Source organism: Rhinoraja longicauda, chromosome 12 (genome assembly GCF_053455715.1).
Source record: "Rhinoraja longicauda isolate Sanriku21f chromosome 12, sRhiLon1.1, whole genome shotgun sequence".
NCBI classification, from domain to species: Eukaryota; Metazoa; Chordata; class Chondrichthyes; order Rajiformes; family Arhynchobatidae; genus Rhinoraja; species Rhinoraja longicauda.
The window spans coordinates 3,334,159-3,359,185 of NC_135964.1; the positions used below are offsets into that span (position 1 = coordinate 3,334,159).

Sequence of the window (25,027 nt, forward strand, 5' to 3'; positions counted from 1 at the left end):
ACGTGTTGGCCATGGCATATGGTGCAGAGGTCATGAATTCTGTGAGAAATATATACAGATTGTCATGCACGCTGTTTGTAACATAAATTTGTCCTGCCCTCTGAGGAGTCGGACACAGATTTGGTTATCAGGATTTGCTGGTCTGGTCTTGTTCAAAACACCTTAGCTAACATTATTAATACTCAAGAATATGAAAATAACGTAGGGAGCATTGTTATATTTGGGAATGTCCAATTAATCATTTAAATTTTGGTTTGAATGTCAGTCGTGAATATGAAATTGGCTGCAAAGGAAAACGTGCTTTGTTGAACATGCACAATTTTTAAAATCCTCCCTTTTTAAAGGCTGGTGTGATCGCTGATAGTTTATATGTGCTGTAATTACTATGACAACTTTCGATTATCAGCACAATCCTTTTACTAACTATTCAGTGACACTCCTGAGTTACACTTATCAATGTGATGGTATGGAGACAACTCCAATGGACATTTGGTCTATCAATTTAGCACAGAGGAGAATGGAGGTGCTGATCTGATGAGTTACGCCAACACTTTGTGTTTTGAGTAAGATTTTAAGCAGATTCTATATGTAGTACAAAATTTGTGGCAGCAAGGTCTTCTGCAACCATGACAATGGTAAATGACCAAAAGAACAAGCTGTGATATTTTGGGGCATCAGAGAGGTGGGGGAAGTTACTTGGACAGTGCAAATTCGAATTAACACTCCTTGGATTATTTGTCAGACTGGATTTAGGCAATTGTCAAAGATAGAAGAAAGTGGCTGTGTGTCAGCCAACTTCTAGTGACACAGGATATCATTATTATGGAGTCTTCGCATTTCACTCTGTACAATTGTTTCAAGATGGGTCTTGCCCATACATATATGATTGCTTTTGGGAGAAAGGGCAATCTGGCCATGGCTTTCAAGAACAGGAGACTATTCAAAATGAAACGGAATATCTGATATCGGGTGGTAGAAATACATGAAGTAAGATGAATGAAACTTCTCTCCAGTGTGACCAGATTGTGTTTTGTTTTTCTTGTGCCAGGGGTTGAACACTCTCCTTAGCACTGGACTTGGATTGAGGACAAAGATCCAGTTACTTTGTCCCATGTACGAATCAAAAGCACAATTTAATTTGCTCATAGATTTTGAAGATTGCTCATAGATTGGTACCAGATGAACATGCAGAAATGAGGGTGCAAATTTCAGTATTCATGGAAGCTGTACATCTTGGAACCAACTAGGAACAGGCAATCTGTGAGCTTGTGTAAATATACAGAGTTGATTATTGGTCTTGTACATAGTTTTGTATGCAGTTCTGTAGGTGCAGACTTGGAGACTAGAATCTGGAACTTAATGAAGCCAATTATGTGGATATGAGGAATATATTGGCTAACTGGCAACCTCAACATCCTCATCCTACTTGACCTCAGCGCCGCCTTTGACACCATAAATCACTCCATTCTCCTCACCCGACTTGAAACCTCCCTTAACATCACCGGCACAGCCCTATCCTGGTTCAAATCTTACCTCTCTGACAGACACCAGTTCATCTCCATTAACAACTGTAAATCCCCCACCGCTCCCCTCCCCCAAGGTGTCCCCCAAGGCTCAGTCCTTGGCCCCCTCCTCTTCATCCTCTACCTGTTCCCCCTTGGTCAATTAATCCGCCGTCATGGTCTCAACTTCCACTGCTTCGCCGATGATATCCAGCTCCTCATCTCCACCAAGTCAATCTCCCCCACCACACACTCTACACTGACAAACTGCATCACTGAAATAAAATCTTGGCTTCAGTCAAACTTCCTCAAACTCAATTGCAACAAATCTGAAATCATCATCATTGGTCCAAAAACGCTCACCAAATCCACCCAAAACTTCATCCTCAACATTGATGGTCTCCCAGTATCCACCTCACCTCACATCCGGAATCTTGGTATCATCCTTGATCAAACCCTCTCCTTCGACAAACACATCAAACACATCACAAAGACAGCCTTCTTCCACCTCAAAAACATTGCCCGTCTCCGTCCATCCCTCTCCTCCACAGCTGCAGAAACCCTCATCCACGCCTTCATCACCTCCCGTCTGGACTACTGCAACAGCCTCCTCTATGGCGCACCCTCAAAAATCATCAATAAACCAATACATTCAAAACTCCGCTGCCCGTCTACTCACACACACCTCGATCCGTGACCATATCACCCCCGTCCTTTATAAACTCCACTGGCTCCCCATCCCCCAGAGAATCCAGTACAAAATCCTCCTCATAACCTACAAAGCCCTCCATAACCTGGCCCCATCCTACCTGACCGACCTCCACAGGCACACTCCCACCTGCACCCTCCGCTCTGCCGCTGCCAATCTCCTATCCCCCCACATCCGGACCAAACTCAGATCCTGGGGGGACAGGGCTTTCTCCATCGCTGCTCCCACCCTATGGAACTCACTACCCCAAACCGTTAGAGACTCCTCCACACTCACCACATTCAAAACATCGCTGAAGTCTCACCTGTTCAGTACTGCCTTCAACCACTGAAGGACACCTCACCTTCTGTCTCCTTTCTCTGTTCATTTATTTATTTACTTATTTATCTATTTATTCATTTCCCTATGTTCTCAAAATCTCTGTAAAGCGTCTTTGAGTATATGAAAAGCGCTATATAAATAAAATGCATTATTATTATTATTATTAAAAGTAGATTGGTAAAAAGGTTTGCTTGCAGGTAAACTGAAGAATACTAAAGATTTTGAATGTGACTTCCATGGAGAAATTAAATGGGAATTGATGGGAAACAATCAATAGCTAACTAGCAATTAAGGTCAATATTAGATTGAGGGGATATTTTTCTAATTGTCCTAAGGAAATTAGTATGGCAAAGGATTAGAGTGTTTTAGGAAGCAGTAACAAGTGACTTAAAATCAAAGAAATAGATGATGAGAGTAAACTAGCAAGAAACTTAAAGATGAAACCTAAAGCAACAGAATAAAATGTGGAATGCATTAAGATGTGATGAGCAGAAATTGGAAATGAAAGGTATTAAATAAATATTTTGTCATGGTTGAAGAAACAATGAATGTAACAGAAATGGAAGGGAACCTGTCGTCCACTGATAATCAGACACTTGGTCATTAATCACAAAAAAGGAGAGCCTCAGGACTTAAAGGTTTATATTGCAGCGTGATGGCTGCAGTGCCCGGTGATGAAATTTAGTGATCTTCAAGGGTATCCCTGATTCTTTGGCAGTCACACCACCTGGATTGTAGCCAATGTAACATGGCTACATAAGAAAGAAGGGTGAGGGGAAATGAAGGAATCATAAGAGCAGTTAGCTTAATATCTATGATTGAGAAAATGCTGGATTTAAGGATGTTGTAGCAGGGTGTGGAAAATAGGGATTACATAGAATCAATATAGTTTTCAGAAAGAAATAATTTATTTCAAATGTACTGTTCTCTTGAAGATGTAACAACTATGACGGTTTAGGGCTTAATGTCTAAAGAGAGATATGCTTGCCTTGTGACAGAATTGTTATCCGAGAAGAGAAATCAAGATTGGCATTTAATCGTGTGCAAAGGTTTGAAAGAGATTGATAGAAATATTCCTATGAGGCTTAGTTTCTCCAGTTGGCGAGACTAGAAGTAGGTAACATTTCTTGATGTAAAGAATTTACTATTTAGAATGGAAATAAGAATTTACTTTACAGAGCCCTGTAAAATTTTGGAATTCTTCACTTCAGGAGTTGTGAGTGCTCAGTTCAATACTTGCAAAACTGTGTGATCATTCGTATTTCAAATTGGAGTATTGGGCAAGAACATGAACAGCCAAAATCTCCAGCAAGCCAGATTTAAGCGATCACCCTTTTTCCCCAATGTGGCCCAAATAAGAACAGTGGTCTTTCTTGAAGTGAAGCACAAGGGATTTTCCAGCAGACCAGTGGCCTCACAGTTAGTTGTTGAGATTACTCTTTATATAGAAAACATGTTTTGTTAATTCAACTTAAATTTCCCTGTTTTTGTGACGTTTGAACCTGTTTCGAGATTAGCAGTACAATAGCCAAACCATGACACTGCCATATCCCAAAATGGTATCTTCTGATCCATCATATTTGGCTTTAATTGAATTGTTCTGTGATTATTACAAGTACAATTTAGTAATTGGATGTTTTAAATATGGCAGAATTTGATTATGTAATCTTGAGAAATTTTATATTTATGAAACAAGAAATTTTAATACCCTTAAAAACATTTAGATTGTGGCGCGTCGCAAAGCCCGAAATAAAGGCGAGGAGCCAGGTATTTCGGGAGGGGTTTATTTGTTGTGTTCTCTAGTCCGGTCGAGTCTGCGAGAGAGAGATCGCCCCTAAAACCCCATCCTTTATCCCCTTAGCTAAGGGCCGCCCCCCTGGACTGGTCCATTCCCGTGCCGAGGGGTTCGGTAGTGGTATGGCCCGACCCTTGGGAGCCGCCACAAGATGTAATTTTAGCTGAGCATTATTTTGTGAAATGCTTTTGAATTTTCATCCACCTTTTAAGGTTGTTACCAAGTTAAATATGCTGATAATACAATTGTAAATAGTTTTTTCGTTGAAAATTCATTTGACATTACACAATTATTGGAATACATTTTAGTATAATTGAGGGATTTAGTAATGAAATGTTATTTTTTTAAATCTTTGAAAATTATAGACGAATATCAAGATCAAGTATGAGTAACTAGGGGACAATTGGGAAATGTCTAGGAAGGAAGTGAGACTCTTAGCCCTAAATGAAAGTGTTTATGACCACCAAGTCTGCCATATTTCCACCGTTAATTTTTATTAATTTCAGAAATCACAGATGTGAATGCCATAACAATTTATAGAATTGAAGTGGAATGTAATAATTGATAAGGTTGATTTGATAATTAATAAGGGAGAGCTGATATTTGTATGTGAAAAGAGATATTTTCTATTATAGCCTGATGGGGAAGACTTTCAAAGTCTGATGGGGAAGACTTTGGTTATTCATTGATACGTTTTTAATATGTAAATATATATCGAGGAAGCTGTATTATGACTTATATGTGTTTTTTGTGGCCTTCTTAAACCTTAATACAAGCCAGAATGAATTGTTATAAATGGGTGGGGGTGATTTTTATTTCACTTCTCTGTTATTTGATCTCATGACTGATGTAGGAGATAGTGACTTTTGACAGTTAAAATAACGTTAAAATAACGTTGCTGTAACAACTACTGGGCGTGTTTGCTACACGGCTGTTATACATTTGAGACCATGCAAACGATGATTGTATTATAAGATAAAGATTGTTCAAACCCAATATTAGTACTGTGGATTGTGTAGCTTTCCATTGTACATCAATGCAACAACAATTTCCATGCTGCATGAAATGACAAAATATTGTATTAATGATGTCTGAAAGTGCCGTGCTCCCTTTTACAAAGCACTAGACCAAGTGGACCAGTTGGGCCCAGTTGGGACAGGGAATGGGGAGAGGGTGTCGTCACTGAGTGAGCCATATTCCCTCCTCCCCCTCTCCTGACCCCCACCTCCCTCCCCACCCCCACTTTCCCCTCCTTCCCACCCCCACTCTCCTTCCCCCACTGTCCCCCTTCCTCCCCACCCCCACTGTTCCCCCCACCCCACTCCCCCCTCCCACCACCCCCACTCTCCCCCACCCCCACTCTCCCCCACTCACCCCCTCCTCCCCCCACTCCCCCACCCTCCCCTCCACCCACTCGGCCGCCACGCCCAATCCCCTCCTTGGCGCCGTTGGCTGCGAAAAGCACTTACCAGTGCCCGTGCGTTCAACGCTGACTGCCGACGTGCGAGTCTCCGACGGGGCCGGGCCAGGTGAGAGGCTAGGGGAGAGGGGAGACGGGTGAGGGAATGACTGAGGCCGGGCGAGAGGTGAGGGGCCGGGGCCAGACGAGGGGAGAGGGATGGACTGAGTGCGGGCGGGCGGCGGCCATCTTGTTTTAGCGAGTGGGGAGCAAGTGAAGTGGAACCTGGAGCATTGTGACGTCATACACCGAGGAACTTCAGGAAATGGGTTAGAAAGTGAATTTCTAAACATTAAAATCTCTAGCTTTAAAAATGTAGGTTCAATTTGAATGAAAGTTGTTACATATTATGCCCAGGATAATGGCGAGTAAGGTGGTGCAAAAATGGTGGCGCTATGGTGTACCGTTTTGGCTGTGCGAACCATAAAAGTTATGCTTTGCACAAACACACATACACAGGGACAGAGAGTTTTAGTAATATACTAGAAAAGAGGGCCCGTTGGGCCCGTCCCCACACCCCCCATTCTCACTCCCCCAGCCCCACTCTTACTCTCCAAGTGTGCCCGTTGGGCCCGGAAAAGAGGGCCCGTTGGGCCCGTCCCCACACCCCCCATTCTCTCCTCCCCCAGCCCCACTCTTACTCTCCAAGTGTGCCCGTTGGGGAGGGCCCGTTGGGCCCGTCCCCACACCCCCCATTCTCTCCTCCCCCAGCCCCACTCTTACTCTGTCCTCCTGATCTGTGTATGTCAAGTGACCACTATAGCCTTCTTTTTTTTTTTTTTTTCCTAATCAGATGTTTTGGGTTTTTTTCCTAATCAGATGTGCAGTACTTTGGTCAACGTGGGTTGTTTTTAAATGTGCTATACAAATAAAAGTGACTTGACTTGACTTGACTTGACTTGCAATAACAAAAAAGACTTCTTGGAAGCTTTTCGAAACAATGTAGCCGCCGTCACAAGCTGAAAACTAAATCCTTGCTGAAAACTAAATCCTTTTCTGTAAACTTTTGGAAACAAATGTAGCCCCTTGAAGAAAAGGGTTAGAAATGAAAATTTAAACTTTAATATCTCTCTAGCTTTAAAAAGGTAGCTTCAATTTGAACGAAAGTACTTACAATAGTTGCCCAGGTTAATGGTGAATACGGCGGTACAAAAATCGTAGCGCTTTGGTGTACCGTCTAGGAGGAGTAGGGTTTGTAAGTAATCTTCCGTACATACACATATACATACATACATACGGAATGTTGGACCGCAGAGTTTTAGTATTATACTAGAAAAGAGGGCCCGTTGGGCCCGTCCCCACACCCCCCATTCTCACTCCCCCAGCCCCACTCTTACTCTCCAAGTGTGCCCGTTGGGCCCGGAAAAGAGGGCCCGTTGGGCCCGTCCCCACACCCCCCATTCTCTCCTCCCCCAGCCCCACTCTTACTCTCCAAGTGTGCCCGTTGGGGAGGGCCCGTTGGGCCCGTCCCCACACCCCCCATTCTCTCCTCCCCCAGCCCCACTCTTACTCTGTCCTCCTGATCTGTGTATGTCAAGTGACCACTATAGCCTTCTTATTTTTTTTTTTTTCCTAATCAGATGTTTTGGGTTTTTTTCCTAATCAGATGTGCAGGACTTTGGTCAACGTGGGTTGTTTTTAAATGTGCTATACAAATAAAAGTGACTTGACTTGACTTGACTTGACTTGCAATAACAAAAAAGACTTCTTGGAAGCTTTTCGAAACAATGTAGCCGCCGTCACAAGCTGAAAACTAAATCCTTGCTGAAAACTAAATCCTTTTCTGTAAACTTTTGGAAACAAATGTAGCCCCTTGAAGAAAAGGGTTAGAAATGAAAATTTAAACTTTAATATCTCTCTAGCTTTAAAAAGGTAGCTTCAATTTGAACGAAAGTACTTACAATAGTTGCCCAGGTTAATGGTGAATACGGCGGTACAAAAATCGTAGCGCTTTGGTGTACCGTCTAGGAGGAGTAGGGTTTGTAAGTAATCTTCCGTACATACACATATACATACATACATACGGAATGTTGGACCGCAGAGTTTTAGTATTATATAGAAGATAGATATAGACTAGACCAAGTGGACCCGTTGGGCCCATTCCTCGTAGAGGGGGGACAGGGAAGGGGAGAGGGTGTCATCACTGAGTGAGCCCTATTCCCCTCTCCTGACCCCCACCTCCCTCCCTCCCCCCACCCCCACTTTCCCATTCTCCCCATCCCCACTCTCTCCTGCCCCCCACTGTCCCACTTCCCCCCCACTGTCCCACTTCCCCCCCACCCCCACTGTTCCCCCCACCCCCTCTTCCCCCCTCACCCCCACTCTCCCCCTGCTCCCCCACCCCCACTCTCCCCCTCCTTCCTCCACTCCCCTCCGTGGAGCCGTTGGCTGCGAAAAGCACTTACCAGTGCCCGTGCGTTCAATGCTGACTGCCAACGTGCGAGTCTCCAACGGGGCGGGGCCGGGAGAGGGGAGACGGGCGAGGGAACGACTGAGGCCGGGCGAGAGGCGAGGGGCGGAAGAGGGGGGAGGGAACGACTGAGGCCGGGCGAGGGAAGAAGGGGTAGGGAACGACTGAGGCCGGGCGAGAGGTGAGGGGCCGGGGCCGGGCGAGAAACAAGGTGAGGGGGCGAGGGAAGAGGGGGGAGGGAACGACTGAGGCCGGGCGAGAGGCCGGGGCCAGGCGAGGGGAGAAGGAAGGACTCTGCGCGGGCGGGCGGCGGTGCTGGTGGCGGCCATCTTATTTTGGCAAGTGGGGAGCAAGTGAAGTGGAACGTGGTGAATTGTGACGTCATACGCTGAGGAGTTTCAGGAAATGGGTTAGAAAGTGAATTTTTAAACTTTAAAATCTCTCTAGCTTTACAAATGTAGGTTCAATTTGAATGAGAGTTGTTACATATTATGCCCATGATAATGGTGAGTGAGGTGGTGCAAAAATGGTGGCGCTATGGTGTACCGTTTTGGCTGTGCGAACCATAACAGTTATGCTTTGCACAAACACACATTCACACGGACAGAGAGTTTTCGTAATATATACTAGACAAAGTTGGGCCCATTCCTCGTAGAGGGGGGCCAGGGAAGCGGAGAGGGTGTGACTGAGGTGGCCACTCTCTCCTCCCCACCCCCACTCTAACTCTCCTCCACCTCCCCTTTCTCCACGACCCCCCCTTTTCTCCACTCTCCTCCCCCACCCCCCCATTCTCTCTTCCTCCACCGCCACTCTCACTCTCCCCCACCTCCCCTTTCCCCACCACGCCCCCCTTTCCCCCGCTCTCTCTTCCCCCCACCCCCCCATTCTCTCCTCCCCCAGCCCCACTCTTACTCTCCCCACCCCCCCATTCCCCACCACCCCCCTTTCACCCACTCTCTCTTCCCCCCACCACCAACCACCCTCCCCGCTGTCCCCCTCCCCATCACCAACCGCCAACCTCGCCCCCTCCCCCTCCCCCCCACTCTTACTCTCCCGGAGCGGCGAACTACTGGAGACGGATAGCGCAGCGGCGTCTGTGGCCTAGCTGAGCTGGGATTACTGGCGGCGGTTGTGGGGGAGAGGGGAGAGGAGGGAGGAGAGGGGAGAGAGAAGCGAGGGGAGAGGGGAGCGGGAAGCTCCTGATTGCGGGCGGGCGGCTCCGCTAACGGAGTCCATCCTGTTTGTGCGAGTGAAGAGAGAGGCCGTGCCTATGGTGACGTCAGATGCACAGCACTGAAAAAATGTGTTTAGAAATGAGAGTTTTAAACTTTCAAATGTCTGTAACTTTAAAAATATTCAACCGATTTAAATAAAACTTGTTATAAACATTCGCCGTGAGAGTGGTGATTAAGGTGGCGCAAAAATTGTGGCGCTATGGTTTACCGTTTTTGCAAAATGACAGAAAAACATATATTTAGATACGGATATATATATATATATATATATATATACACACAAGATCTGAGTTATAATCTAAACAGACTTCGAATTCAATACAACCTGATTAATTTTGCTTTTCTTCTGTTTTAGCTTTTTTCCTTGATGGAATTAAAGCCTCCTATTTCGCGGGCAAAAATGATCCTTATCACAAAAGCTGCTATTAAGGCTATTAAGGTAAGAAATCTTGTTTGATTTGTTTCATTGTATTCCTGCTTTGGTTGTCATGCCATCCTTCACTGTTCCTCCGTTTTCAATTTCTGGTGTAGTAGACTTGAGCAAATGAGTTGGATTTGCAATCGGTTACATTCTTCCCCTCCCATACAACAAGGGGGAAAAAACATTAGTGATTCGTCAAGTGTGTTACACTTCCATTTTACCATGAAATGTTTCAAGTCTATCTTGGAATACTTCCAGAATCAATGTTTGAATTTATAACCATATAACCATATAACAACTACAGCACGGAAACAGGCCCGTTTGGCCCTACCAGTCCACGCCGACCACTCTCTCTGACCTAGTCTCATCTACCTGCTCTCAGACCATAACCCTCTAATCCCCTCTTATCCATATACCTATCCAATTTACTCTTAAATAATAAAATCGAGCCTGCCTCCACCACTTCCACCGGAAGCCCATTCCATACAGCCACCACCCTCTGAGTAAAGAAGTTACCCCTCATGTTACCCCTAAACTTTTGTCCCTCAATTCTGAAGCTATGTCCCCTTGTTGGAATCTTCCCCACTCTCAAAGGGAAAAGCCTACCCACGTCAACTCTGTCCGTCCCTCTTAAAAGTTTAAAAACCTCTGTCAAGTCCCCCCTCAACCTTCTACGCTCCAAAGAATAGAGACCCAACCTGTTCAACCTCTCTCTGTAGCTTAAGTGCTGAAACCCAGGCAACATTCTAGTAAATCTCCTCTGTACCCTCTCCATTTTGTCGACATCCTTCCTATAATTTGGCGACCAGAACTGCACACCAGATTCAGCCTCACCAATGCCCTGTACAATTTTAACATTACATCCCAACTTCTATATTCGATGCTCTGATTTATAAAGGCAAGCATACTAAACGCCTTCTTCACCACCCTATCCACATGAAATTCCACCTTCAGGGAACAATGCACAGTTATTCCCAGATCCCTCTGTTCCACTGCATTCCTCAATTCCCTACCATTTACCCTGTACGTCCTATTTTGATTTGTCCTACCAAAATGCAGCACCTCACACTTATCAGCATTAAACTCCATCTGCCATCTTTCAGCCCACCCTTCCAAAAGGCCCAAGTCTCTCTGTAGACTTTGAAACTCTACTTCATTATTAACTACACCACCTATCTTAGTATCATCTGCATATTTACTAATCCAATTTGCCACACCATTTGCCATAAACATTTTTAATAAATAATATTTCATCTCATTTCATGCCAAACATTCCTGTTGAAAAGATATAGTTAAATTTGAATGATTCAACAATTGCATGGCCATAGATTTACAAAATAGCTTGGATATAAATTATGTGGAAAGATAAATTACCTATTTGTATCACAAATAACCTTGAAGGAGATAAAGATTTGACAGATTATTTGAGGGACAAAAAATTGATCGACAATAATTTTCTTGTCTTTCAGCTTTACAAGCACGTTGTGCAAATTGTAGAGAAGTTTATTAAAAAGGTAAGAACCATTTTGAATTATTGATTTACTAATAATAAAGCCATTTGTCAATCTGTTTATTGTGCAATATTTAACCTTTTTAATTGTTTTTCTTCTAGTGCAAGCCAGAATTCAAAATTGCAGGATTATATGTTGTTGACTCTATTGTTCGTCAATCCCGTCATCAATTTGGAGCAGAAAAAGATGTCTTTGGGCCACGTTTCAGTAAAAATATCACTGCGACATTCCAGTATTTGTATAAATGCCCATCTGATGAAAAGGTAAGTGAATCAACCAGGCAAAATATTTTTCAAGTCTTACTGAAGTTTGCTTTGGCATAATTTTATATTTCCTGGGAATGTTTTTCATTCCAGCGAAGAGCACGCACGTATAGGTTCTTTAAATGTTAATGTTTAGAACGGTTACAAGCTAGGAGACAATGGGAATTATTGAAATATAAATTTTTGAAGTGCAGTGCATTGGCTTTTTAATTTTAAGATTTCCAAATTAATAGAAAAGTTTCTTAATCTTAGCAGGAAGACATGAATAACCAAAATATTAATATCTTTTAACATTTGGTACTTTCTGTGCTCTTAGCAATTTTTCACCCAATAATTGTGTAATGTCAATTGGGATTTATAAAGACTGTATTCAGGAGTGAATGTCATGTATATTAATGTTGATTATATGTGTCGGTCAAATAATTGGTTTATTATTTGTTTAAACAGAGTAAGATTGTTCGTGTATTGAACTTGTGGCAAAAGAATTGTGTTTTCAAGATTGAGGTTATCCAGCCATTATTGGACATGGCAGTTGGGACACCACCAACTTCTGCTCCACCTGCACTGGAAAATGCTCCTAATAATACAAGTAAGAACAGACTTGCTCTTGAATAGTATGTTGGTTTAAAAATAAAGTAATATAATTGTGGCACTTTCATCGATGCTGATATGTATCTGCTTCACATCTGCTTTATTTATCTTAATTTACTAATTAACTATTTAAATCAGATGGCCTCTATTTGAATGGGCTTTTTCAATTATTTGCAGGACTTAAAGCACGAGGATTGAAAGCATTGCTTTAGTTGATTGATAACTTGACATCAATCTTTTGACAGGACTTTTAGACCTGGTATTAAGGATATTACCGTAACATTAGCACTGATAAATAGAATGGACCAATGAAACCATGTGTACATTTTGTAAATGGAGAAATGCATTCTTTCGGTCAAATCAGTTGAGAATGTGTTCATTTGAATTCATACTTAAGCATAATATTTTAACAGTTTTTGACAGCTTGCATTTTTGACTGCAATGTGTGTCCATGGAATAAGTGCTATAATCAATGTAATGTTATTTTCTAAAGTTAGCCATAGAATTGAATGGTCCCTTTCATGGTATCAAATAATAGTAGTATGAACATTTAATGAAGTTTAGAAAAGGCTCGGCAGCACAATTAAACAAACTTGCCATTTTTCTATTCCAATGTTCTTGGACATTCTCTAGAGATCCTGAACGGCTTGCTTTCATTCTAGTTTGGTGGGTTCTGAAGTGGCAAATGAGATTAAAGTGGAAACCACAAAGAGTGGTTGATGGGGTGCGTGGAAGGTAGTTTATGAGATGGTGCACTCCTTTTGTTACTACTGCAAGGCTTCTGTGTGCTTATGATACAGGTTTTCAGATAGAATCATAGTTGTACAACACAAAAACATCTTGTCCCTGCTGACCAAATTGGCCTGCATTTGGCCCATTACCCTTCAACCTGCCTGTCCATATAATCTGTCCAAATGTCATTTAGAATTGGTAATTACAATATACCGCACATTTTTCTAGCCCTCTTTATAACGCATTTCAGTTATAGCGGACGAACATACTGACCTTCACCGCCAGTCTGTGCTGCCGACACCATCCCAGGCCCACACCGCCTCCCCGGCCACTTCGGGCTGGGCTGCCAATGTCATCCCCGGCCGCTTCCAGGCTGGGCTACCAACCTTTACTGCCAGGCCAGCTGTGTCGCCAGCACACTCCGCCTCCGCACCTACAGCTAGACCAGACCTACTGCCAACATTGATTCCTTGGAAAGCCGCCATTGCCGACCCTTACCTGCACTCCAGCCACCTGCGGATACTTGCCTCAACTCACCTGGATTCCAGGCACAGTGCGACCTAGAGTATGAAAAAGGATCTTGACCTGAGAACCACCTTTCCATGTTTTCCAGGAATGTTGCCTGACATGCACTTTGTGTCTATTTTGTGTATTAACCAGCATAAGCAGTTCTTTGTTACTAGAGGTCTGCTCTTAGGCTGGAAGCTCATTACCATATGTACCATCCAGATTGGATCTACTCCACTACCAGCAGATATGAGACATATATTCTTTGGAGTCCTTTGAAATGTTAGATTTCCTCGAGGGACCTTTGAGCGCAACCTTGAATCTTTTTCTTTGTTATCTGGTAATCTCTCACAATGCTGTATCTCATCTCTGTATCGAGTTTCTTTTGGAAGTCTGGAATCAGACAAGCAATGCAGCTGACCAAGAGTAACAATCTCCTCAATGCTCGTGATGTTGACCAGGGAGAGGGCACTGATGCTGTCTGCTAGTCTTTGCAGTAGATATGGAGGATTTTGTGAAGATGACATTGATAAGATTCATGCAGTGCCATGAGATGCCTCCTGCAGGTCGACTGGGTTTTATATTCTTTTCCTCAATCAGCCAAATGCTCTGCTGGTACATTGCAGGTTGTAATGATTGAAACGTACATTCTGTCCATCTAGAGCTGCGTTTCTCAACCGGGATTCCCTGGAACCCCAGGGCGCGAGAAGTCGCCAGGGGTTCCGAGAGAAATAATGATAAATCGGCTAATCATATATAAATGCATTTTTGAGTCATTTTTGTGTTTCATTTCACAATAAACTTGAGAAAAGCGCAAGTTAATTTTTGCTTAAACCAGTTAGCAGAAAAATATATTATGTTTGCCTTATGAACTTTAAGTTTATGAAAGAGAAAGAAAGAGATTAATAAAGATATATATAATGATCTTTATGTAGGAGTTCCCTGAGGCATGACTTATTTCAAAGGTTCAGCAAGGGTAAAAAGGTTGAGAAACGCTGATCTAGAGGCATAGTGAGCTTAATTTTCACTCAATGACAACTCCAAGAAACTGCAAGGAGCAAACATTGCACTATTTATGACGCCTTTGTCACCAACAAATGAGATATACTGTGGAATACCTTCCTCAATTTCAGCTGCCCACACAACTTTACCTCCATTTTAAATTTTCTCAATGAAGGATTGCAAACCATGGATCTACACCAGAACAAATGTCAGTGATAACTGGTGTTAAACGAGACTGTTTTATTTCCCAACACGGACAATGCTTATGTTTGCATCTGTTCAGAGGCAAAGTTCCAAGACATTGACTCATTCAGCAAAGCATATGATAGGACTAGCCGTACACTTGACACCTGGCAGTTAAAGATCAACCACAAACCTGCCCCTTGTACACCATGCCACTGTTCAACAATAATGGTTCATATCTCAAGAGCTACCTCTTGGCTTAGGCCAATATTGAAATTCAGGCATTGTGATCTACTATAGGATTTCATCAAGACTTGGCGTGTGGTTGCAATAACATAGAAGTTAGAGTTTTCTGCTTTGTGCATCACCACGCACAAATTTGAGAAATTCTGTACATTATAGAGATAAAGCTTGCAAAAGGCTTTGGCCCAACTTGTCCATGTCGACTAAGATGATTCATCTGAGCTGAGTCCCAGTTGCCCACGTTTGACCCATATCCCTTTAAACCTTACATATCCATGTACTCATCCACATGTTGGTTAAATGTTGTTATTATAGCTATCTCAACTACTTGCACTTGCAACTTGTTCCATATATCCATCACCTTTTGCAGTTTTGCAATTTCATAATGTTTTGCGATTTTCTTTTGTGAGCGCAAATCGGAAGTTTTAATGAACTTTAGTTTCTGTAGAAATCAAAGACCCATTCTGTGTGACCAGATGTGATGTGTGCATTGTGCAAGAGATATTGAATTGGAATTAAGATTGCGAACCTTGATATCTTGCCCTTTATGAAACCTAGGGTTTTGAGATAATTTGCAGCACCTTAATTGTCACTCTCATTGAAATTAATTCATTCAAAACTTTACACGGTGCCTTAATCAGAAGAGCGAGTCAATTGGAGATGGATATTGTCTTTTTTGCAGCTGTGCAAGAACAAATAATAACAAATAATAACAAAGTGATTGTTTTAGTGTGATTTGGTTTTCAACAACATTAACAATTGAATGTTACAGAGAAATGTGGTTCATTTATTTCTAAGTATTTAAATTTTTTCTAGGTCCACCTGTTGCTCTGCCCACACCTGCACAAATTCCTCAGATTACTTCTGATTCTTTTTCCGCAATGCAACAGCTACCCACATCTGATGCTTTTGTAACTGTTGCTCAGCTTTTTCAGTCAACGCAAGGAGCACAGGTAAGATGTGGCTTACAGCACTTGCATATTAAGTCTCTCAATTGACTTGAGTTCTGCACCATAGCATTAAGGCTGCCACTATAAATAGAATATTTATATATATTGATATGAAGTGGGGAGTAACGGGTTCAATTTACCACCTGATTGCCGCCTCACTGAGTTAAATCCGTATGTTTGCTTGCATTTGCCACATTAATAGTTAGGTAGTTTATCCAGGAAAACTGACTAAATCTGGAATTTCAAAACTGGCAATGACAGCAATTTGATACAGTTTGTTCAAACCAAGTCATCATTTTAAAACATAAATAAAAGCATAAACATTAATTGCTTTGAGATAGTTTGTCAGGGTAAAAGCAGTGCAAGTGAAGTTTTGTTGTGCTGTTCCAAATCAAGTTTTAGAGTTACTGTCTGAAATAGTGCAGCATGAGAAAAAGATTAAAGGATTAATTTTCTTTCAGCTCTATGTTTGGCTTCCATTGTATTCAGGAACCTGCATTTTCGGTAATCTTTATTTGATTTACATTCATGATTATGCTGATTTTTGTCTTACTTTAGATACAACAGATATTACAGAACCTCCAACAGGCTCCAAAGCCACAATCGCCGGTTGTGGACAGTGACACAATGTCTCAAGTGGAGGCAATAACAGCACAGTTGAAACCACCCAGTACACAGCCTCTCGAGCAGAAAGCTGCCTTTGATAAGGTATGTTGAAACCGCCGAAGAATGGCGCAAAGAAATATGTTCAAGAACAATTAACCATTTAGAATTATCTTATCTTATAGAAACATATAAAATTATAAAAGGACTGGACAAGCTAGATGCAGGAAAAATGTTCCCAATGTTGGGCGAGTCCAGAACCAGGGGCCACAGTCTTAGAATAAAGGGGAGGCCATTTAAAACTGAGGTGAAAAAAAACTTTTTCACCCAGAAAGTTGTGAATTTGTGGAATTCGCTGCCACAGAGGGCAGTGGAAGCCAAATCACTGGATGGATTTAAGAGAGAGTTAGATAGAGCTCTAGGGGCTAGTGGAATCAAGGGATATGGGGAGAAGGCAGGCACGGGTTATTGTTTGTGGATGATCAGCCATGATCACAATGAATGGCAGCGCTGGCTCGAATGGCCTCCTCCTGCACCTATTTTCTATTCTATTCTAGAATTATATCTCACATTCTTCAAATTTGGTGGTCTGATCACATTTGTATAAGTACTTTTTAAATATAGAGTAACTACTTTTGGGGCTTTCCCTGTAAATGAAAACAGTGAAATTGTGACAGATTGTTTATAATTTTGCTGTAGAAATTGCTTGACCGATTTGATTATGATGATGAGCCAGAACAAGTTGAAGAAGTAAAGAAAGAAGAGTCTACTCCTCCACCTGCTCAAACTTCATTGTAAGTCACAATTATCTGACAGACCTAAACTCGTTAGGCTCTTACTGACAATCTGTTGTATGATTTACCTAGAGTTCATCAAAAACTGGCACATTTTAAATTTGTTAAATTTTGGAACTGGACACAGTAATTTTGTTATCTTCATGGATATGCTACTATATCTGTACGGTTTCACAGAATGAGATTCATTGAGAAGTTGTTTACTGCATGAAAACCTCGAAGTATGTGAATTCTGTGAGTATTTTTAATGGACATTCCAGTTTGATGATTTAAAATAATGTTTATTTAATCTGCTTCATTTTAGTAGCTACTCTGGAGAAGGTTTACAACCACCTATGTATCAGCAGCTTGGCATTCGACTACCAAATTTGGAACAATTTCAACAAACCTTGATGGGTCTTCAACAGGAAACAATGCAGCAACAGGTTCGCGAATGCAAGGAGCTTAAAATCTTGAAATAGCCTTTTTTTTGGTGAAGAATTTATACAGGTCCACCACCGATTTCCGGCAACTGGTGGCGCCCCCTGCCCCCTTCCCCTCCCGTAATCCGAACAAAATCAGGTGGCTCGTCCAGGTGAGGCGGACAATCTCATCTTCTGCGCCAATCGGCCGGTTGAATTTGCTCACTGCGAGCTGGGCTCTGGAACTCCGGCCCGGCCGGAGCTGGCAGATTGGTTCTCATAGCTGACTTCCGCGGCCAATCGGTCGGTGGGTTGAATTCACCACCTGCGGCCAGGGCTCTGGAACTCCAGCCCGGCCGGAGCCAGCAGATTGGACCCATCCCCGACTTCTGCAACCGTCTTGGTCAGAGTCTTCAAGATTCATAACTCTGGGTAAAGACATTTCAGTTCTCAATCCTGATTTGGCCCACCCCTTACTTTGAGACATTAATCCCTGGGCCTGTGCATTCCAGCCATGAGAAACTACGTATCCATGCATCCAATTGAGCAGTCTTAAGATTTTTGTAGAATTCACCGAGAAATAGCATATTGAATAGGAAATTAATTTGCTGAGACTATTGTAATATCCCAAAGAGGAATCATTTTAATTTATTCTCCATGATGAAACATTTGATTAATGCATGTGTGTTAAATAGCATCAGCTGGATAATGTGGCAAAACCTCTCAGAATACTTCACTTTTGGCAACAGAATGTTCCTCCTCCTTGCTTATCCTTGGCAGAGTGGGTTATTTTTTAGTAAGTCCCAGGAGACCTTGATTCCGTGTATTGATTGGTTCATAATTTTTTTTAATGTCCAGTAAACCCTTGTTTTAACAGACCTCTTTGTAACAAATTCTGGATGTAGCACAGACCTGTCGATGCCATCCCGGCTTGCAGTGCCTCGCCGGCTGCTTAGAGCCCAAGCCACCGATTTCACCCTCAGCTCGCAAGGTGTACCAGCGAGCCCTTCAGCCACTGCACGGTCCAGTTGACGTGCCTGTTGTCATGGCTTACGTAGTAGCCCCTGGGACAGCGCTTTCTTCAGGCCGCCGCCACAGACAGGACCTGCTCGGTCATCGTGGGGTTCCCTCCCCTCCCACCTGCTGCTGCTTCTTTCTGATGGCCATCCTGTTCGCTTCGGGGGCCTATCCTTCCTTTGCTCTAAACACGTGTCTAATCCCCACCCTACTCCCCCCATCCGCCACTGCTTCCTCCACCTCAGGAGTCGCCGACATACTGTATAATAGTTACTTAAAAGAGAAAATATATATTTTTTGTTTTAAATATATTTACTACACATCAGATCTTCTCAGGTTTCTATGGGGTTCTTCAATATCCTCTTGTTGATTATAAAGGAAGTATTTGCTGCAGGGTGCAAAGTTGAAATTATTTTGTTCCATTTCAGGAATATCTTAAAGGATTAAGTACTTCCAAAATTGTTTAGATCAATTAAGTACCCAGTCTTAAAGTGCATTAAGACCTGATGCATTGTGTTAACTTAAAGGGGAAAACATGCACTATTCAGAAAGATTTATTTTCATTTAAAGCGTTGCTTAATTTGCAGTTAAAAATACGTTTTCCCTTCCAAAATAAATTGGTTTATCTATGAGTAAGTAGGATTTCAGATGTTGAAGATGGGTGTCTTCATTCCAAGATCGCCTATTTCCTATATGTTAGGTCTCTGTATAATGCAAAAAAAAGTTTTTTAAACAGTCTTATTAGAATTTATGATCATTCTATTTCAGATGCCCCCACCTCCCAATGGGCAGTTACCAACTTATGGGATGGTTCCTGTTCATCCTTATGCAACTATGCCTCAACCTACTATGCCTCCTGTACCACTTATACAGCCTGTTTTCCAACAAGACTACCATACTCCCACTGAAGTACCACCGCAACAGCTGCAGCAACAACAGCAAGTGAGTTTAATTAATATTATGATGTCAATAATTTTAACTGCTCGTGACAGAATGATCATTGGAGTTTTATTTTGTCTTCAAGGAAGTGGATATGGAGATTGAAAAGCCTGATATCCGTGAAACAAAACATCATAGTGTGGAAAATAGACGATCACGCTCTCGATCTGGATCCAGGTTAGTAAAAGACTAAAGTCAGGAAACTGATTTGAGGGGTTGCAGAAACGCTCATCCATGCCTTCATCACCTCCCGTCTGGACTACTGCAACAGCCTCCTCCTATGGTTCACCCTCAAAAATCATCAATAAACTCCAATACATCCAGAACTCCGCTGCCCGTCTACTCATCCACTCCCCGATCCGTGACCATATCACCCCCGTCCTTTACAAGCTCCACTGGCTCCCCATCCCCCAGAGAATCCAGTACAAAATCCTCCTCATGACCTACAAAGCCTTCCATAACCTGGCCCCATCCTACCTGACTGACCTCCTCCACAGACACACTCCCACCCGTACCCTCCGCTCTGCTGCTGCTAACCTCCTGTCCCCCCCCATCCGGACCAAACTCAGATCCTGGGGGGGACAGGGCTTTCTCCATCGCTGCTCCCACCCTCTGGAACTCACTACCTCAGACCATCAGAGACTCCTCCTCACTCACCACATTCAAAACATAATTGAAGTCTCACCTGTTCAGCACTGCCTTCAACCACTGACCGTCACCTCACCTTATTTTTCCCTTTCTGTTCGTTTACTTATTTATCTTTTTATTTTTTCTATGTTTTAGTAAACCCTGTAAAGCGTCTTTGAGTGTTTAGAAAAGCGCTATACAAATGTAATGCATCATCATCATCATCATCATGAATGTACTTGAAACAGATTCAAGGATGTGACCATTAGTCTTCTGTACAGTTCCTTGTTGGGACCATTGTTAATGACTTGGGTGATGGAGTAGAAAGCCATTTATTAGAGTAAATTGGATAGGTATATGGATAGGAGGGGATTGGAGGGTTATGGTCTGAGTGCAGGTAGATGAGACTAGGTCAGGGAGAATGGTCGGCGTGGACTGGTAGGGCCGGACAGGCCTGTTTCCATGCTGTAGTTGTTATATGTTATATGTTGTTATATTCTGACTATGTTGGTGGCATAAGGAGGAGGAACATTGTAAGCAGAATAAGGGGGAATACTGAATTTTGAGAGGGGATCTTATAGAAACATACAAAATATCTTAAAGGATTGGACAAGCTAGATGCAGGAAAACTGTTCTAGATGTTGGGGGTGTCCAGAACCAGCGGTCACAGTTTAAGAATAATGGGTAGGCCGTTTAGGACTAAGATGAGGAAAAACTTCTTCACCCGGAGAGTTGTGAATCTGTGGAATTATCTGCCACAGAGGGCAGTGGAGGCCAATTCACTGGATGTTTCCAAGAGAGAGTTAGATTTAGCTCTTAGGGCTAAAGGAATCAAGGGAAAGGGGAAAAGGCGGGAACAGGGTACTGATTTTAGATGATCAGCCGTGATCATATTGAATGGCGGTGCTGGCTTTAATGGCTGAATGGCATACTCCTGCACCTACTTTTATGTGCTTCTATGACCAAACACATCGCAAAAGATGCATTAATCAAATTTGCACAATTTTCGTTCAGATCTGGGACCTGGTTTGAATTAATTTGAGGCTCATATTGTCTGTTTATAATCGCTAATAGGCATAGCATCTGAAATGAGGGAAGTTGTTCTCATGTAGGGAATGTGAATACTGAGAACAATGCTGTGCCTAAATACAGGGCCTTCCATAATGTTTGGGACAAAGACCCATCATTTATTTATTTGCCTCTACTCCACAATTTGAGATTTGTAATAGAAAAAATCACATGTGGTGAAAGTGCACATTGTCAGATTTTAATAAAGGTTATTTATATACATTTTGGTTTCACCATGGAGAAAGAGAGCCCTGGTGAGCTTACTAATTGCAAAGGGACTGGCAGGCCAAGGAAGTCCTCCACAGCTGATGACAGAAGAATTCTCTCTATAATAAAGAAAAATCCCCTAACACCTGTCCGACAGAACAGAAACACTCTTCAGCAGTCAGGTGTGGATTTGTCAATGACCACAATGCTCTCTGTCTTCTTAATGACGTTCCAAACAGCTGATTTTGGTAAGCCTAAGGTTTAGCTGATGTCTCTAACAGTTTTATTGTTTCTCAGTCTCATAATGGCTTCTTTGACTTTCATTGGCACAACTTTGGGCCTCATGTTTCCAAAGGTGATGGAAAGACTAGGTGCTGAGAGCTCCCTTTTTCCTGCATTAAGAAGGCATTTAAACACTCCTGAGGAATTACAAACACCTGTGAAGCCCAAACATTATGGTTCCGTGAAATGGGGGTACTACATTTAAACACAGCTGTAATTTCTACATGGTGAAAGCAAAATGTATAAAAATACCCTTTAATAAAATCTGACAATGTGCACTTTAACCACATGTGATTTTTTTTCTGTTACAAATCTCAAATTGTGGACTACAGAGGCAAATAAATAAATGATGGGTCTTTGCCCCAAACATTATGGAGGTCACTGTATTAGCATTGACATTCAGTTTGGAGTAGCCATGGAATTCAGAACGATTTGGAACAAAGTTGGGCCTGTACAGTGCATTCAGAAAGTATTCTGACCCCTTCACTTTTTCCACATTTTGTCACGTTACAGCCTTATTTTAAAATGGATTAAATTCTTTTTTTTTGTCATCAATCTACACACAATACCCCAGAATGAAGAAGCGAAAACAGGTGTTTAGAAAGTTTTGCAAAGTAATTAAAAATAAATAACTGAAATATCACATTTACATAAGTATTCAGACCCTTTGCTATGACACTCAAAATTGAGTTTATGTTCATCCTGTTTCCATTGATTATCCTTGAGATGTTTCTACAACTTGATTGGAGTCCACCAGTGGTAAATTAAATTGATTGGACGTGATTTGGAAAGGCACATACCTGTCTATATAAGGTCCCACAGTTGACAGTGCATGTCAGAGCAAAAACCAATTCATGAAGATGAAGGAATTGTCCGTAGTCCTCCGAGACAGGATTGTGTCGAGACACAGATCTGGGGAAGGGTATAAAACAATTTCTGCAACATTGTAGGTCCCGAAGAGCACTGTGGCCTCCATCATTCTTAAATGGAAGAACTGTAGAACCACCAGGACTCTTCATAGAGCTGACAGCCCGGCCAAACTGAGCAATCGGGGGAGAAGGGCCTTGGTTAGGGAGGTGACTCTGCCAGAGCTCCAGAGTTCCTCTGTGAAGATGGGGGACCCTTCCAGAAGGACAACTATATCTGCAGCATTCCACCAATCAGGCCTTTATGGTAGAGTGGCCAGACGGAAGCCACTCCTCAGTAAAAGGCACATGACAGCCCACTTGGAGTTTGCCAAAAGACACCTAAAGGATTCTCGGACCTTGAGAAACAAGATTCTCTGGTCTGATGAAACCAGGATTGAACTCTTTGGGCTGAATGCCAAGCTCATCACCTGGCCAATACCATACATACGATGAAGCATGGTGGTGGCAGCATCATGCCGTGGGGATGTTTTTCAGCAGCAGGAACTGGGAGACGAGTCAGGATCGAGGGGAAGATGAACGGAGCAAAGTACAGAGAGATCCTTGATGAAAACCTGCTCCAGAGCGTTCTGGACCTCAGACTGGGGCGGAGGTTCATCTTCCAACAGGACAACGACCCTAAGCATACAGCCAAGACAACACAGGAGTGGCTTTGTGACAAGTCTGTGAATGTCCTTGAGTGGCCCAACCAGAGCCCAGACTTGAACCCGATCGAACATCTCTGGAGGGACCTGAAAATAGCTGTGCATCTACACTCCCCATCTAACCTAAATAAACAGTTATTTATTTTTAATTACTTTAGAAAAAATTCTAAATACCTGTTTTCACTTTTTTATTATGGGGTATTATGTGTAGATTGATGAAAATGTGCAAAAAGTGAAGGGGTCTGAATACCTTCTGAATGCACTGTATTTGTTTTGAAGGCTGACGGTTAAATTATAGATGAGTTGTAAGTGGTGATATGGAACATAAAGTACCTGTTTGTTTCTTTTAAAAATAAATTTTACAGGGTGTATAAAATCTATTATCCACAGATCACCAAAGAGGAGGCGGTCTCGGTCCGGTTCTAGGTCCCGAAGATCAAGACATAAACGTTCTCGTTCGCGATCCAGGGAAAGACGTAGACACTCTCCTCGATCCCGAAGCCAAGAAAGACGTGTACGAGAAAAGGAGCGAGAACGCCGGCAAAAAGGGCTTCCTTCAATTAAGTCTAAAATTGTCAGCGGTGGGTGAAATATATCTTGCATGAAAACCATTGATACTTGTACCTTTAACACATTTCACTATTATTAAATGAGTGTGTAGGAAAATAACTGCAGATGCTGGTACAAATCGAACGTATCACAAAATGCTGGAGTAACTCAGCAGGTCAGGCAGCATCTCTGGACAGAAGGAATGGGTGGCGTTTCGGGTCGAGACCCTTCTTCAGATCCAGCCAGTCTGAAGAAGGGTCTTGATCCGAAACTTCACCCATTCCTTCTCTCCAGAGATGCAGCCTGACCCGCTGAGTTACTCCAGCATTTTGTGATACCTCTGATTATTAAATGAGTAATCTGCCATGGTCAGTTTATGGATATGACTTTTTTTTTAGTTGAAATCATATCAGACTTTAAAAATGACAGAGTGCTTATTCTAAGTAGTATTACTAATTTGTATCAAGGTGTCCATCATTGTTAAACCACAGAAAAGGAATCAAGTGGTTTATTCCTTAAATTTAAGAGGGATTCCTGCTTTGCACATTCAAGCCAACCCTATTCCTGAAACATTTTCTCATAATATTAATGTAAAATATTCTTTGTTTAAATTGCTTATCTTATCAACAGTTTGCAGCACAACACTTTGGATAGGGCAGCTGGATAAAAGAGCAACACAGCAGGATGTTGCAAATCTTTTGGAAGAGTTTGGCCAGATAGAATCTTTGAATGTAAGTATATGTTATCCTTAGTGACCAGTAACCTGGTGCATTGGATTAGAAGGTATTTATTCACAAAATGCTGGAGTAACTCAGCAGGTCAGGCAACATCTCGGGAGAGAAGGAATGGGTGACGTTTCGGGTCGAGACCCTTCTTCAGACTGATGGATTAGATACTTGAATTAGACCAGTGTATAAATAATTTGATGTTCAATACATGGAGCTGGCTGCCTGTCAAACATAATTGCTGGGGCAAAGGAATAAGGGATAAATCAGTTCAGGTGCCTATCTTGAATTTGTATCTTCTGACTCCTGCAGGATCGTTGGATATATATTGTCATTGTGAGACCTGAACTAGACTTGACGTAGCTGTTGTTGTAAAAAAAATAGGCAAGTCAAGCTTAGTAAAAATTATGT

General features: G+C 42.4%; 1 protein-coding gene across 3 annotated transcripts in view; it reads left to right on the plus strand.

Moving 5' to 3' along the window:
* scaf4a (SR-related CTD-associated factor 4a) overlaps window positions 1-25,027 on the plus strand; it is a 100,280-nt gene that overhangs the window by 51,923 nt on the left and 23,330 nt on the right. The window contains exons 2-13 of one of the 3 annotated variants that reach the window (XM_078408884.1): window positions 9,787-9,870; window positions 11,322-11,366; window positions 11,465-11,626; window positions 12,074-12,215; window positions 15,701-15,837; window positions 16,393-16,542; window positions 17,137-17,231; window positions 17,539-17,656; window positions 19,418-19,591; window positions 19,674-19,765; window positions 23,733-23,923; window positions 24,522-24,622. In XM_078408884.1, the coding sequence (XP_078265010.1) occupies window positions 9,787-9,870; window positions 11,322-11,366; window positions 11,465-11,626; window positions 12,074-12,215; window positions 15,701-15,837; window positions 16,393-16,542; window positions 17,137-17,231; window positions 17,539-17,656; window positions 19,418-19,591; window positions 19,674-19,765; window positions 23,733-23,923; window positions 24,522-24,622 (1,491 nt within the window). Of the gene's footprint in view, window positions 1-9,786; window positions 9,871-11,321; window positions 11,367-11,464; window positions 11,627-12,073; window positions 12,216-15,700; window positions 15,838-16,392; window positions 16,543-17,136; window positions 17,232-17,535; window positions 17,657-19,417; window positions 19,592-19,673; window positions 19,766-23,732; window positions 23,924-24,521; window positions 24,623-25,027 lie in introns of all 3 variants that reach the window. The other 2 variants (XM_078408885.1, XM_078408883.1) reach the window with 2 other exon arrangements.